At 33.4% G+C, this 17,900-nt stretch overlaps 1 protein-coding gene across 2 annotated transcripts in view; it reads left to right on the forward strand.

Moving 5' to 3' along the window:
• The first annotated feature begins 6,043 nt into the window (after positions 1-6,043).
• LOC139503693 (myosin light chain kinase, smooth muscle-like) overlaps positions 6,044-17,900 on the forward strand; it is an 80,790-nt gene continuing 68,933 nt past the window's right edge. For both annotated transcript variants that reach the window (XM_071293530.1, XM_071293531.1), the window contains exons 1-3: positions 6,044-6,591; positions 16,815-16,853; positions 17,621-17,648. In XM_071293530.1, coding sequence (XP_071149631.1) covers positions 6,549-6,591; positions 16,815-16,853; positions 17,621-17,648 — 110 coding nt within the window. In that variant the 5' untranslated portion in view covers positions 6,044-6,548. The remainder of the gene's footprint in view (positions 6,592-16,814; positions 16,854-17,620; positions 17,649-17,900) is intronic.

Here is a 17,900-nt window from a genome sequence, read left to right on the forward strand (position 1 = left end):
GCTAAAAATCACCCGTTTCCTTTGATTTCCTTACTTTAAAAAACATCAGTAATTGCTGGATCCTTGAAGCAATTTTTTTATACAGACAATTATTATCTGTATTTAAAGATATTTTTGTTAGAAATCAAACTAGTAAGTTAAAAAAAAACATATAAAGCAAGATCATAGAAAGATATTTTTTGTCGAGGTCCTTTTTTTTTTATATAAATAAGGCCGTTAGTTGTCTCCTTTGAATTGTTTTACATTGCCATTTCGGGGCTTTTTTATAACTGACTATGCAGTATGGGCTTTGCTCATTGTTGAAAGCCGTACGGTGACCTATAGTTGCTAATTTCTGTGTCATTTTGGACTCTTGTGGAGAGTTGTCTCATTGGCAATCATACCCACATCTTCTTTTTATAAGATCTAAAAAACAGGATCTAAAAATATAAATGATGAATTTAATAGTGACTGTATCATAAAATAAAACCCATGCCCAGTTTAGAAAGCATACGTATACAAATTTAATACTTTGCCGGCTCTGATTTAAATATTTGAATTCAAGCCGGCAAAATAGCGTATTTCTATAGAAATGGATATTTCAGCAGCACTAGCAATAAAGTAAAATTGTTGCTGGTGTTATATAGCCATTCTTCCCCCATGCCAGGTTTTCCCCTGGGGGAAATTTTGGATATTTGCAGTTCTTCCCCCACAGAAATTTGGCAATACGTATACATATTGTCACTTTTCCCCCATACCAATCTTTCCCCCATATGATAGATTTCATCATATTTATATAAGTCTGAAAATTAATTCAGTGGCGGATCTAGAAATTTTCATGAGTGGGGGCCCACTGACTGACATAAGAGAGGGCCCGCTCCAGTCACGCTTCAATGATTTCCTATATAAGCAACCAATTTTTTCCCAAAAAGGGGGGAGGGGCTAAATCCGCCTCTGTAAATCCAACAGATTGTTATGCTGACAAATATTTATTGCCAATTTACATTCAAATTACACAATTCATACGTCAGTCTGTCTATGTGTCTGTCTTCATTTTCACCAGTCTTTCTAATAGTCTACATTCTAATTGTCTACATAAATGTGTCCACAAATCTGTTTACATGGTTACAAGTCTGTCTATGTCCACTAGTCCGTCTACATTTTCAACGGTCTGTCTATGTATCCATTAGTCTTTTCTTTATATTCATTAGTCTGTCTGACTTTATATCCATTAGTCTGTCTGACTTTATATTCATTAGTCTGTCTGACTTTATATTCATTAGTCTGTCTGACTTTATATTCATTAGTCTGTCTGACTTTATATTCATTAGTCTGTCTGACTTTATATTCATTAGTCTGCCTGACTTTATATATTCATTAGTCTGTCTGACTTTATATTCATTAGTCTGACTTTATATTCATTAGTCTGTCTGACTTTATATTCAATAGTCTGCCTGACTTTATATTCATTAGTCTGCCTGACTTTATATTCATTAGTCTGTCTGACTTTATATTCAATAGTCTGCCTAACTTTATATTCAATAGTCTGTCTGACTTTATATTCATTAGTCTGTCTGACTTTATATTCATTAGTCTGCCTGACTTTATATTTAATAGTCTGCCTGACTTTATATTCATTAGTCCGTCTTTGTGTGTGCTGGTGCTTTTGCCACAGATTTGTGTATGCGCCTATAGTGCAGTTGGGAGTCATAGACTCTTTCACTGCCGCTGGATAGCTTATGAAAAGAAAGCCGAGTGCGTAATTAGTCTTTCCTGCCAGTACATATAGCCTCCACACTAACAAGACTTCTACAGTGCCTCCCCGCGACAGCACACGGTAACTATTATCTTGTGTCCTAGGCCTAACTGTAGAGGATCTCGGAGTAGCAAGGACCCTAGAGATGAAGTGTGTAGGCCCACCGGCGTGTGGATACGCCCTAGCACTCATCAACCTTGCCCCATGCAGCTATAGGTTAATAGCCAGCTAGATGAAAGTCGTCATCCTTGGAAGGCATTTCATACAGGAGAAGAAAACTCTGATATAAAATTCCGGGTAGATTTGACCCGTCAGCCTTGGTCGGTAATGGATCTATAGGAAAGAAACCTTGAGAAAAGATTCTCTGGTACTCCAGGACGGGGATTGAGCGATAGGCCAACAACCTATCCTTTTTAAAAAACTTACCAACCGGGTCTTATCTATATAAAAAGCGAGAAACGAAAAACACTCTGTTAGATTTGCAGGTATAAGCCAAAGTAAGATACCACATCATGATGATTGTGGCCAAGTTTGGTTTTTGTCTTAGTAGTTTTAGAGTAGATTTTTGTAAACTGAGATTACAAAAATATACGAAAAATGGCTAAAAATTGATTTTTGTAAAAGTTAACAGACGATGGACAACCATTGGACCAGATGAGCTAAACACGACGCTTCGGACGCATAAAATTTATGAAGTGTTATCTTATAATGTGTTATTTATGCAAAGAGGATATTGGTGATGAATATCATGTATTATTTATTTGTGAACATGCAGAACTAGTAGAAAAGAGAAACAGATATTTAGTTAAATTACCACAATACTAGTATTATAGAAATAATTCAAACATTGTAAAAATGGACGGTCTTCTTTCACTTTGAAATGTTGAATTATATAAGAAACTGTGAGTGTTCATCAGAAAACTGTCTTCTCTACTTTATATTCTATTACTAATATAAAAAAAAAAGAAGATGTGGCATGATTGTCAATGAGACAACTTTCCACAAGAGACCAAAATAACACAGATATTAACAACTATACTGGGTCACCATACGGCCTTTAACAATGAACAAAGCCAATTCCGCATCATGAGTCAGCTATAAAATTTTACTGAGGCCCCGAAATGACAGCGTAAAACAATTCAAACGAGAAAACTAACGGCCTCATGTATGTAAAAATTGAACAAAAAACAAATATGCAACACATAAACAAACGACAACAACTGAATTACAGGCTCCTGGCTTGGGACGGACAGGCACATACATACAGAATGTGGCGGGGTTAAACATGTTACCATGATCCCAATCCTCCCTCTAACCTTGGACAGTGGTATAACAGTACAACATAAGAACGAACTATAAAAACCGGTTGAAAAGGCTTTAGTAAATTCATATCAGATGGAAGTATCAGATCTGAAAATTTGCCATTTATTTGTGTCTTATTCCTGTTTGTAACAAATTGATAATTTTGATTCGCATGGCACGTGTTTCATGTTGTTGACACAACCGAACTGAAATGTTTGAAATTCCCCCAGTTTTTGTTTTAAAACATGAACATCGGTAACTTGACTAATGTTTCTTAGAGACATACGGATACAACAGAAGCCAGCTCAAGTCAAGAAATCGAAGTCACGGGTATCAAATGTTGTGTTTCGTGTACTATTGTTTGTATGCGATGGGGGTTTTACTTCTTTTTTTTGGCCATGGCGTTGTCAGTTTATTTTCGATTTATGAGTTTGAATGTCCCTCTGCTTGGTATCTTTCGTCTGTCTTTCACATGCTTGCATTTATTGTAATAAAAAACTACAATCAAGACAAGGAGTTACACTCTCTAAAACAGTATACTAAGGTAAAGGCTGTTTCAGGCTAACTTGTCATACAGCCAATACACTGTAAACCTTTACTGAGATTCAAACTTTATTCATGAATTAAACGGACATTTACAGAAGAATTTTTAGCTCACCTGGACAAAGGGGCCAATTGAACTTTTCTCATCACTTGGCGTCAGTAGTCGTCCGTCGTTATCGTCCGTCCGTGTCGTTCGTTAACTTTACAAAAAAATTCTCCTCTGAAACAACTGGGCCAAATTTAACCAAACTTGGCCTCAATCATCATTGGGATATCTAGTTTAATAAATCTGACGGGATAAATTTGTTAACCATGTCAAGTTTCAATATTATTATAGATAGGAGTTATTGCCCTTTATAGTCAATTTTTAACAATTTTCATGAATTTTGTAAATTTTTGTAAATTTTTACAAATATTTCCCCCTGTAACTAATGGGCCAAGTTCATTATAGGTATAGATAATTCTAAGCAGCAAGAATGTTCAGTAAAGTATGATCTACAAACACACCAGCGTCACCAAAACACATTTTTGTCATGAATCCATCTGTGTCCTTTGTTTAATATGCACATAGACCAAGGTGAGCGACACAGGCTCTTTAAAGCCGCTTGTTTTTACCATCAATAGTGCGATATCATATAAATGCTAACCCTAGTTCAGATATCAAATCAATTATCTATACTAGACTGCATAGGGCAGAACGGTCACGAAAATCGGATACATTCTATCTACTATAGTCATGTGGTAGATGGCGTTTTTCTTGACTTTTGTTTAGAGATATTTTGAGCAGCAGGATAGGTTCATTTTACATTTGTCCTATAGAGGTGGTCTGATGTTACAGTTGTTTTATGTCCCCTATTTATAGATTGATATGGACAAAGTGTATTATGCAACGACGAAATGTTTTGAAATTAATGGTCGTTGAGTAACAGTCTATTGATTTTTTATCACTTTGTATCCATATTTTTAAGTTTAAAGCACACGATGGCACCTCTTATACTCAAGTTCAAACGATGTGTGTTGTTTCTCATGGTAAATCCAATTCAAAGACTATCCAATACTATTTTTTACACCTCATTCGAGATAATTTTTGTTTTCACAGAACTATAGGATTGATTAAAGGAAGCCCTTCTAGTTTTTTCATATTTTGTACCCTTGGAAACTTGACTGTGACAGTCAAATTTAAGATATTTCACGAAGGTTGTAGCATATGCTTGTAAGATACCTTTTGAAATATTGAAATAATATGTATGCAAGCGCTTGTATATCAAATAGTCAAATATGTTAAATGGAGAACACTTCAGTAGTATGTATATATGAAAATAAAATATGTTTAAACTAAGACACCTCTCCGTGTAGTTATAGGACTTATACCGTTGTATTTTCTGCACTGTTGTACATGTCACGCAGAAGCTCTGCATGATATACTTAACTCAAATTTCTACAAACTTTACACTGCTGTTAACTTATGATAGGTGAATGCATGTTCAATATAAAAAAAGAAGATGTGGTATGATTGCCAATGAGACAGCTCTCCACAAGAGACCAAAATAACCGTGACAGCAATTAGCAACTATATATAACCGTACGGCCTTCATCAATGAGCAAAATTGGTTTCAGTTGAGACATGTCGCCAAATGCTAATGAGGGTTTTGACTCTTTGACGAAGAATTTGTCGTCCCTCAGAATCAAACAAAAACATCGATCTGATCATGGATTTCTATTTAAATTTCTTATTTGTAATAGCATTGCATGCTTTTGTCGTTTATATTATCTCTATCATCCTTGCACAATAAGTCACCACTCTTTGGTCAACTGATCCTGATCTAAGGGAATACTTCAGATGCTCTTCATTTCATGTGACTCCTTTAGATAATTATGGGTTGTTTTACTCAGTTAGTATAGGGGAGCAGCTGTGTCATGAGTCCCCAGTTTTACACGGTGGTATAGTGCGCGCATGGTCATTAAATGGGAAGAAAACACACGTTAATGCAACTGTTACGCTGCTGCGCCCATCAAAAATGTGAACTTATGGTTTCTGATAACTCCAAAGTTGTGCAGTTTGAAAAATTATGTTCCAAAATAACTTCAATGGGAGAATAAAATGGAACAAATATTTGATCAATAGAGGTTGGTCCAGTTTAATTGAACGGGTGGTGAAATTCTATTAAACTATTTGTATACCACTAAGCGAATAGTGATCTACCCCCCTAAAAAAAGGAAAAAAATGACCCTATATCTTATATTGATATGTGCTATTGTAAAGTTTAATTTTTTATTTATAAATAATCAGGTGCCGCTGCGAATAAAGAAAATACGGTGAAAATTAGTTTTATAGTTACACACTGTTTATTACAACTTATTCTGTTCATTGAGGAATGTATTTGAAAAGACAAGCTTGTAAACAAAGAACTATGGTTTTTATTATTTGTTAAAACACAAGATTGGTTTATTGTTCACACTTTTAGTGAAATAATGAACTCGGTCATGTGTTTCGATTTGAAATTTAAAAAATTCTTTATCCGACTAATTGTGTAAACTATACATGTACTAATCGGGACATTCGAATAGATAATATATAATTTCTTTCACCCTAATGTTGATAAATTCTGATTACGTAATTCTTTAGCTATTTACTTCCGAACAAAACAGTAAATTTGATAATCTTTTATCATTAGTATTATCGGAACATGATGGATATGTGCTGTAGGGGTTTTAACCAACTATTTCGTCAAATTGACCTGGAATGACATTTCAACCTAAGAAGTGATTAATGGTGTCTTTGGGACAGTAAATGAAATAACGTGTACGTGTAGTTATTTATGCGTTTGATTGTTGAGGAAACTAATTCTTACAATTGGGATTTAACACATTCTTTTAATATTTTAGTGTCGGGACATATGTGTATTTGAAATTGACATCTTACTGGAGATCTATTGGAGATAATGTTAGATGCTCCACTCGTTAGAAGATGTCTCAAAAAACCTTTACTTCTTCTATTTTCGTAAAACTGGGTAAGAATGATCACTAATTTCATACCATTATATTTATATTTTAAATCCTATAAATCAACAAAGATATTTAATTGAATAAGTTACCTTTTTTACCTGTTGCAAAGGTAAATTAACTTAGTATTAATCATTATGACACCTTATGTGATTTTTAGGTTAAAGGCATTTTGGGTCAGCCAAAGATTTGCTTTTGATCTAATCTATTTACACACAAGTATCATACACAACGAAAAAAAATAAAATGATGACCGTCACCTTTACCAAAAGAAACTATGCATGCTTACCTCAAGCAAGATCATCACCTTGACCAAAAGAAACTTTGCTTACCTTGAACCCACCTTGACAAAAATGAACTATGCTTACCTTGACCCTTACCTTGACCAAAAGAAACTGCTTACTTTGACCCTCACCTTGCCCCAAAGAAACTTTATGCTTACCTTGACCCTCACCTTGACCAAAAGAAACTATGCTTACCTTGACTCTTACCTTGATAAAAAGAAACTATGCTTACCTTGACCCTTACCTTGACCAAAAGAAACTGCTTACCTTGACTATAACCTCGACCAAAAGAAACTTTGCTTACCTTGACCAAAGAAACTATGCTAACCTTTACTATAACCTTGACCAAAAGAAATTATGTCACATTGACCCTTATCTTGACCAAAGATACTTTATGCTTACCTTGACCAAAAGAAACTTTATGCTTACATTCACAAAAAGAAACTTGATGATTACAGGTGTAACTATTGTTCTTATTTCTGTCAGAACCCTTATATGTCCTTATAATCAAATATCATTTATATATTAAGTTTCTGCCTGGATCTTATTTCTAAACTGAATATATTTCCGAAATAAAGTACAGTTCATATAAAAGTCTCAACAAGCAACTTGGTGATTTTTAAATGAGGTGAGTGATACAGGTACAGGTGTACCTATTGTGCTGATTTCTGTATGCAGCCCTCCCTTCTTTTTTCTATCAGAACCCTTCGAAAGTCCTGGAACAGAGGGGCACCTGAGTGATTATTCACAGAAAATGGACAGATTTGAGGTTTCCTTTCAATACTTTGACTTTATCTGATTTGATATACATACCTGTAAGTTTTAACTATGTTGTTTATATTGAGCCTCACATGGTTTAATCATTCTCATTGTTTGACCGGTGAACTGATGTGACACAAATCTACCTTTTACAAACATATCAATATTGACATTAGTGGATTGGTCCTACTTTGACAAGATTATCTCTGTACAAAGTTGAAACTGAGTAGACATTTTATAGTTGGTCAGTGTTGATAAATACAAGTTTTATTTACTTTAACAAGTAGTGGCCACTTTAAATTCACTTATATCAAGTACTTCATAATTGGTAGACTTAATATTGACAAAAACTGTAAATATAAATATATATCTATATTTTCTATACAGTCAGTCATTGTCTGGGATCATTTTGATTATATTTATGGTTTATGTATTTTTTTTAGGGGCCAGCTGAAGAATGCCTCTGGGTGTGGGAGTTCCTCGCTGCATTTAAGACCCATTGGTGGCCCTCGGCTGTTGTCTGCTCTATGGTCCGGTTGTTGTCTCTTTGACACATTCCCCATTTCCATTCTCTATTTTATGTAATTTGTAATGAAAATATTATATTTAAAGTTTTTTTTTATTATGCATATCTTTTGGTTGGACTATCATCAAATTAGCTCAGGAATACAATTTTTAAGATTTGTCTGCAGTTTTTTTCTGGTCAAAATTTCATTTTTCTTGACATACTCTGCTATTATGTTCTGGTGATTCAATTTAACACTGGAAAATCTCCCATTTTGGACATGTTGGAGTGTATGAATATTCTTCTTTGATCAAAGTATTTCATTGCAAAAATATTTATTTTCCAATTTTCTGTCCCAGACTTGCACTTAGTCAAGGAGCCACAAAAGTTTTTGTTGGCTATTTATGTGGTTTTTAAAACAGAAGTCTTTATTGATAGTCTGTGGTTTGGTTTAGTATAATTTGTTTACACATGTTCTGCACATAAAGGTGAAATTTTCAATTTAAATTTCCAATTTAAATGAAATTCATTACAAATAAGAAATATGCATCTTACAATGTTCATTGGATTGAAGTCAACCGATATTGCGGAAGTGTCACAATAAGGTTTACATATTTTGAATAGTTTAATAATATCTAATAGTAGAAAGTGTGAAATGAATAATGCATATGACTCCTCCTCCGCTTGTTATGTACATTTCATGTTTGCAATATATATTTCATGACCAAAAACAAAAAAGTACAAGCCATGTCATCCTTGATTTATTCTAAATATGACCTGCCTTTAAACCTCCAAATTAGTGTTTTTTTTACCCCATATGTATGAGTTGAATTCATGTAATAAAATTACCATTTATATTTCCTTTTTATTCTATTCCTTATATTGAACTAAAGGCTGTCAACTTCAATGTACATTTTACTGATGAAGCATTAATAAATCTGAAGATTTTTGCTTAAAAGTTTGCATTTGGAAATTTTGAACTTGCAGTGACAAGTGAATGTTTGCTTGTGTCTGCGGCCTTGCTGTGACCTTAGATGAATATCACCAACCTCTGCTTTAGGCTTTTGTGCTTTAGTGCATACAGCATTTTTGTCATGAATTAAGCTACTGCTTGTGTTCTTTTTCTTGATGGCATATCTTGTTTCTATAGAGATGGTTGGGCCCTACACCTTTAGGCATGGTTCATTGACTTTGAATGTTTACCATAGTGTTCATGATGCCATTTCAATTTAAACATGTGCATTTTACTATCAAAATTACATACAGTCTAGACATACAAATGTGTGAATAGTCTATATTCATTAGATTTACATGAAGTTGATAAAATATATTGTGTAAGTACATGTATGCCATGTTGTATACATATCATTTACCAAATATGAAAATAAAATTCATTCATATTCATGAAATGACTAGATAGAACATGTAAATGTATTTCATTATTTAGAGAACAAACAAAACTGTCAGCCAATATTCTTTTAAGGTGTAGATATCCTTTGAAACCAAAGGAAAAGGTAATGTGACTTCCCTGTTTATGTAGGGCTTAGTCTCTGACTTAATGTGTCAAAATACAATCTAATGGATCAAGATCTAAAGACAATTGGCCAGAGATAACTGACCAGTGGCTAGAACATTAAAACCGTGTCACTGGCTTAAGTATACTAATGTGAAAAAGTTAGAGATTAAATCTTTTAAACTACTGTTCTATATCTGAGGACCATAAAAGAAAGTGAACTTTAACATTGTTGTTTACACACACGTAATATAGAATGTCACAAGTTCTGTTATTAATACTACCTAAGCACGCCATTATCTTTACGAAAACGGTGTTTTAAAAATTTAAAATGGCTATGCATAAAAATGTCATTGATTAAGTAAATATTAAACACACCTTTAAAATACAATAGGTGACATATTTGTAATTAGAATAACAAATTAAATCTTAAAAAACAACTGGCATATATAAATATAAACTAGTGTAGTTTGTTCTTTATTTAGATCATTAGCTGAAAATACTAGATATTTTGATAGTAAATATGGGTATTTCCACATTATAGTATTATATTTTTACTTCATTGTTAAATTTATATGCTAAGTACATATTTGAAAAAAGTCTATACATTAACCATACATGTAACTCCTTAATGGTGCCTGTGCCCGTGTTCCCCAACTAAATCCAGTGGCGGATCCAGAACTTTTCCTAAGGGGGGGCCTGCTGACTGACCTAAGGGGGGGGGCCCGCTCCAGTCATGCTTCAATGATTCCCTATATAATCAACCAAATTTTTCCCACGAAAGGGGGGGCCCGGGCCCCCAGGGCCCACCCCTGGATCCACCTATGAAATCTGCCTTTGTATGATAGTTAAACTGTTATCCCTTATAGCATAGATCCCATTAATAAAGATGAGTAGAAAAGGAACCATTAGCTTTATATGATTCATAGGGGTGCTTATCATGCTTATAGTCTGTGAGCTCAAGAACCTATAGCATTCAATAACAAGGCTTTTCACATTTTCTATAAAATGAAAATGTTACAGGACCATCAAATTCAACCTAATTCTCATAAGTACAGTCAGATTAGATATACAGATAAATATTTTGTTGTGACATAGCCCATCAATATGTCATTTTCTATCTCATTACTTCTAATCCTAATCCAAAACAGCTTTTAAATTACCGGGGTCGGAAAAAACTGAATGACTTTACAAGTCTTACAGGGATTAAATGCTACTGAGCTGAGTATTTTGATCTTGTAACAAATCTTTTCTGTTTGATAATCTTGAAATACTAAATGATTAAAATTACATTTATAGAAGTTTTTGAACAGGCGTGAAATTTTATCCTGTTTGTTGTAAATTTAAATGGTTCATTTTGACATTTTTAAGTGCTGTGACATTTTTGTTGATCTGTCCTCTGATGAGAATGTTGGCCCAGTGCCTTATGTAATAAAACACCTTTAAAGTGGAATTGCCATTGCTACCCCATAGAAAATATCAATGGAATTCCAGTGGAATACCAGTTGATTCCACTGGAATGCCACTGGTTTACAGTGACTCATTGGAATTCCACTGGTAAATCATATAAAACAAAAAATTCCAGTGGAATTTGATTGGTGATTCCACTGGAATGACATTTGAAAATTTTACCACTGTAATTCCACTGGAATAATGACATTTGAAAATTTTACCACTGTAATTCCACTGGAATACATTGTTGGGTTGCATGATTTAGTTATCATTTAGATACTGATGGGCATTATTTTTGGTAGAAAAAAATACCTAGTCCAAATAGTTATAATGTCTTGAAAGGCAATTTAATTGCTGCTTTGACAACTTCTGCAGCAACGTGCACAGCAAAAAAAATTAAAATTGCCATTCTGTTCAAAAATGTTTTTAATGCATCACCCTTATTTGTTTCTTTAAATATACATTGAAATTTATCTGAATACAGCCTCTCTAACCATACCGGCCAGATTAAGAAGACCCAGCAGATTTGCATTATATTAAATGGTTATTCCTTGAAATCGAATACCAGCCGGTATTGTTGTATTTAAATAATTGTATCATTATAACTCATTCTTGAAAAAAATGGGCCTTGTCATCTGAAATGATTTATAATTACTGATCCGTACGTTTCATTTGTATAACTGTAACCTACAAATTGTACGGTCAATAAGGATGAATCAGGTCACCTAATAGTACGAGGCTGTAATTTCTGTTCACCTGCCAATTTCGTATCATTGCGTTATGACAAGGTGTAACATTAAAACTTACAGCACACGTATAAATGAGTATCGTAAGTACCGTTATCGTCTGTGTAGAACATTTTAACTAATTATTCGTGAAATATCATTAATGTATGGTATTTTTATTTTTTTAGTCCTGCAAAATAAAAAAAATAAAATAGATGAAATAGAAGTTGTAGCTGTATTTTACGATAGATATTATATACAAAACTAAAAGTCACAAAGGAAAACGTGTATTTTGATGAAAGTGAAATACATTTTAAAAAAATTCTCAAACACCCATATTAAGGGGAAGTAACTCTGTTGATTTTAAATTTCTACAAACCGGCAAACCCCGCAAATCGGCTGTTTTCGTGGTCCAGCCGACCGGTTTTTAGAAGTTCACTGAAATACCATTACAGGGACGAATCAACTTCGGGCCGATATTATATGGGACGAGATTGACACCTTGACTTAAACGCACTTGCAAATATGACGTCATTTAATTACGCTTGATAACAAAAATGGAGAATCCAAACGCAGATGTTTTCAGATAAGTATTTGATTTAACATATAATGATTATGAAATACAATTCGTTGAGGCACTATAAAACATTTAGGATTTTAATCTGAGCAAAACATCAGAAAGTTTTGGCAGACAATAAATGAATGAAGAACTGAGATGAAGAATGATAAATTGATATATATTGTTGTCACATTCATAACAGACATATCGTAATCTGACATGTAAATGGTACATGGGTATATATATATGATAATCTCATATGTAGAAATTAAATTGTGTGAATAATATTTATAGTAAATTAACTTGGTGAAACGTTAATAATAATTTAAGTCGCCAGTTTTATCTTCAAGGGTTAAAAGGGGGGTACTAAATTTGAGTGTAACTTAAACTTCCAATGCAATTTAAGATGCATAATGCTGTTTCTATTGAATTTATTGCTTCATACAATCATTACCTCTTGAACAATTGATTCTTTGTGGATATTTTTGTACTTTTAGGGGATTAAATATGAGCTGCCAGCAATGATATGAAACAGATTTTATGCAGACTCCATCAACTTTATTCAGCAATTCTAGTTGGAAGTACAGAGACAGCAAGTTTTGAATTACAGAAAGGAAGAGAAGTTTATATATCACACATAATTCTTATATTAATTAATCAGTTTGTGGGTACGGTTTAAGCTGACCATATAGTCACTGTTTTTATTCTACTTATACAAACCGTGCAGGACATTTGTATGTTCATGGATAGGATGATAAAAATGTTATTTATTTGAATATGATCAGATCAATCATATGATGAAGCACTATATTTTGTGTTTCTCATAAATAGTGATAAGGCCACCAATAGGGCTTATATGTCAGAGTAGCAATTCCACTGGAACTGCAGTTATTCCACTGGAGTTGCTGCAAAATACCACTGGAATTACTTTCGCATTCCACTGGGATAATTTGGCTGGAATTCCACTGGAATACTAGTGAAATAACACTGTAATTTGCACTGGAATTCCAGTGATTATCAGTGGAATAATTTGGCTGGAATGCAGTGAAATAACACTGGAATTTTCACTGTATTTCCAGTGGAAAGCCAATGTAGTTCCAGTGGAATTCCAGCCAAATTATTCCATTGATTATCACTGGAATTCCAGTGGAAATTACAATGGAATATCAGTGGTATTCCAGTGTAATTCCACTGATTTTTTTCTCTAGGGTATACAATATTGTTTACTAGTGAAGGTATTTACAGGTATACTTAGGATGTTCATATTACCTATGAGCATGAGGTCTCATCAGTAATATACACCAGTCATCTAAGTTACTGTCTATGACTTCATACAATGACACAGTTTATTGCTATCTATCATCATGATCATGTCTATTAGTAAACAATACTGTTTATTGTTTCTTTTGCACTTAAGATTCACTGCTTGTTAGGAATAAATTCAGTGGAAATTGAATTACTGAGATGTTTCAATTAAGGATTCTTCTAGATCTATAGACCCTTATCTGTAACAGTATTTGGGATACTGTGACAGCTGACTTCAGATTTTGCTACACCTGACATCATACAACAGTCCCCTTTTCATTGTGGTATGAGACATTTATCTGTAACAGTATTTGGGATACTGTGACAGCTGACCTCAGATTTTGCTACACCTGACATCATACAACAGTCCCCTTTTCATTGTGGTATGAGACATTTATCTGTAACAGTATTTGGGATACTGTGACAGTTGACCTCAGATTTTGCTACACCTGACATCATACAACAGTCCCCTTTTCATTGTGGTATGAGACATTTATCTGTAACAGTATTTGGGATACTGTGACAGTTGACCTCAGATTTTGCTACACCTGACATCATACAACAGTCCCCTTTTCATTGTGGTATGAGACACCTGACATCATACAACAGCCCCCTTTTCATTGTGGTATGAGACACCTGACATCATACAACAGTCCCCTTTTCATTGTGGTATGAGACACCTGACATCATACAACAGTCCCCTTTTCATTGTGGTATGAGACACCTGACATCATACAACAATCCCCTTTTCATTGTGGTATGAGACACCTGACATCATACAACAATCCCCTTTTCATTGTGGTATGAGACACCTGACATCATACAACAATCCCCTTTTCATTGTGGTATGAGACACCTGACATCATACAACAGTCCCCTTTTCATTGTGGTATGAGACACCTGACATCATACAACAATCCCCTTTTCATTGTGGTATGAGACACCTGACATCATACAACAATCCCCTTTTCATTGTGGTATGAGACACCTGACATCATACAACAATCCCCTTTTCATTGTGGTATGAGACACCTGACATCATACAACAGTCCCCTTTTCATTGTGGTATGAGACACCTGACATCATACAACAGTCCCCTTTTCATTGTGGTATGAGACACCTGACATCATACAACAGTCATGACAGTCCCCCTTTTTATTGTGGTATGAGACATTTTCTCTTACAATGTCAAAACTTTATGGGTTAGTCTGTGATACCTGTTTACAAATAGCGATAAGAGTGTCTTCTTTTTGAATATATGCCTTTGTTTCTATTTTTAATATTTTTACACTACAGTAGATACTATTTAGGCCATGTAGAAAAAAGAATTGTATATTTTTTCTACCATGTTAAAGAAGTCCAATTTGTCAAAAGAACAATTCTGTTAAAGAATCAAAACTTATCACTTATTTTTGTTGGAATTTATGATTATGCACTAAAAAGATCCACTCTGATTTGAACCTACCACAAAATGTACCACTATCGAACATTTTATTAAAATTTAAAAGCTTCATACTATAATTCAAGTAAAAACATGTATATAAGATGCGAAAATTCCTAAATTATGCACTTTTATGATACCTATAAAGCCAATAGATAAAGGCAACAGTAGTATACCGCTGTTCAAACTCATAAATCCATGGACAAAAAATAAAGTCGGGGTAACAAACTAAAACTGAGGGAAACGCATAAATATAAGAGGAGAACAACTAAAACTGAGGGAAACGCATAAATATAAGAGGAGAACAACGACACAACACTACAATGTAACACACACAGAAACGGACCAAGCATCAGACAAAATCCCACGAGAATAACAAATATAACATCAAAACCAAATACAAGAATTTGGGATAGACAAGTACCGTGACACCTCTTATCACAATGTCAATTTATACTCCAAAATAAGAGAAGACGCAGCGTAAATTGTAACACACACAGAAACGAACTATAATATAACAATGGCCATGATAGAAACAGATGCAAACAATTTTAAAGATATACAGTGTAATCTGACACCGGATTATTCCAACATTCTGCTTTAACCCACACATTTTCATGGTCCCAAAATATGTTTATCCTTGCAGAAAAAACCTGAGTATTCCGACACCCTGCCTTATCTGACATTTTTCTGGTCCCCCAGTGTGTCAGATTAAGCTTTTTAAGTTACACTGTACCGATTTGGTTTTTCCTTCTTTTCTTACAAAGAGTTCTGCCTGTGTCTCTGCATAGAAAGTTTAAAAAAAAAGGAAAATAATCTATGCAATCAAGCCTCTAAAATCAAAACCTGATGCATGCATTAGAAATTTGAACAGAAAAGATATAGGCAGATATACATTTGACAATATTCCCCAAAAAAATCAAAATGCTATTTTTCATCATGTCAGGTATTTGAAAGTCTTTCATGTTATAGGAAGAAAAGATAGCTTCTGGCATTGACAAATTGTTTCTGTATTACTCTTTTATATTGATTGATAACCACTTGCACAATTGATAGATAAAATGTTTATAAAAAGTGATCATAATTTTATTTTTCATACAATGTACATTGCTATTATAAATTAACAATCTTGCACCGTAACATCTTATTTTTGCCTTGTAGCGAAATTTCTACATGTTAATCTCCAGTATGCATTTTCTCGTGGTTGCCTGAGGGGAAGCTTGTTAATAATATGCAAAGTGCATGGAAATTACCATGTTCAGTTAGATAACATTTAAAGTACATGTACATAGTTAAATATATACATGAGTAATAGAAAGTGTAATAAAATAGGGTCTCTAACACAATAGTTCTAGTTCGGCTTTCATTATTTGAAGCCAAAATAATTATGTGTATCAGCTGAAAAAAAATATAACAAAGAAATAGTCAGTTATACTGGAAGACAGTAATAATAGCGCTTGGCTATGTTGTTATGTGTTTCTGCATAATACATACATTTTACATTTATATCTAAAACATTTTACATTTATATCTAAATTTCAGCATTTTTTCTCAGCAAGAAACAGTATCTATATCTTTTATGATTGCATTTAAAATCACTACCTATTTCTGGCTGATTGTATTATTTTTTTGAATTTTCCCACACTTAATTTTAAGCCATTGGACTTATTGTCATCCTTATTTTGTAGGCCAGACACAACAGAATGAAGAACTTCTTGTAAAAACAGGTTCAGTATACAACTATGTGTTGTTTAGTATTGTTACTTGTACACCAATGCTAATACATAGACTAATTACATTGCTACATAAGCATGATAAAGGAAAGACTATCATTAATTTATTATCTCTCTTTATTATATGTGTTCTATGTAAGACACTTCTTGTGCTGAACTGTATATATATATAAAAATAAGAAGATTTGGTATGGTTGGTAATGACACTAACTTCCACCAGAGACCAAAGGACTACTATAGACCACATATTTGACTTCAACAATGACAAAAACCCATACTGCATAGTGCATAGAAAAGGTCTGTAATTGCAAATGCAAAACAATTCAAACAAGAAAACTAACTGCCTGATTTATGTACAATAAAAAAAACTAAAAACAAATATGATACACATGTTTATATATATATAGCAACAAATCACTGAAACACAAGCTCCTTACTTGGGACATGCACATACAAAATGAGGTGGGATTAAACATGTTTGGTGGTGCCTAACCTCCCCCTAACCTGGTAGAAGTGATGGTAAAATAGAAGAACAAACTAAAAATCAGTTGAAAAGGAATTAACTCATCAAATTGATACAAAACAGAAAAATAACTAACTAAAAAAAAGAGGCTGAATAACAACCTATGTTTATAAAAAAAAAGAACCGAAAAGATGCCATTTTGTGTATTTATAAAACATTTTCATCAAGTATACAGTCAGACCTAAAATTTAGTAACTTGATTCAACATGTTGATGATGAAAGTTTTTATTTTTTTCAGTTGAACTTGATTTTGATCCAGTCACAAAGTAGGTACTAGTCTTAACATTTTTTTTTAAAGAAAAATCTTTAAGATCTCATTGATGACAAATTCTGTCAAATCGTGTTCTTAAAGCATTCTGATATTTACACTTTTTGAAAGTCTCTCCAAAGCTTAAACAATGGAATCTGTATAAATGATTTTTTTGCTGAAATCACAAGAATAGACACGCCTATAATGTATCTTCTCCTTAAAACACTTAATTGAGTAATATAAATGAATGCCAAATCAAATTTCAATA

The sequence above is a fragment of the Mytilus edulis genome, chromosome 14, assembly GCF_963676685.1.
Source record: "Mytilus edulis chromosome 14, xbMytEdul2.2, whole genome shotgun sequence".
In the NCBI taxonomy this organism is placed as follows: Eukaryota; Metazoa; Mollusca; class Bivalvia; order Mytilida; family Mytilidae; genus Mytilus; species Mytilus edulis.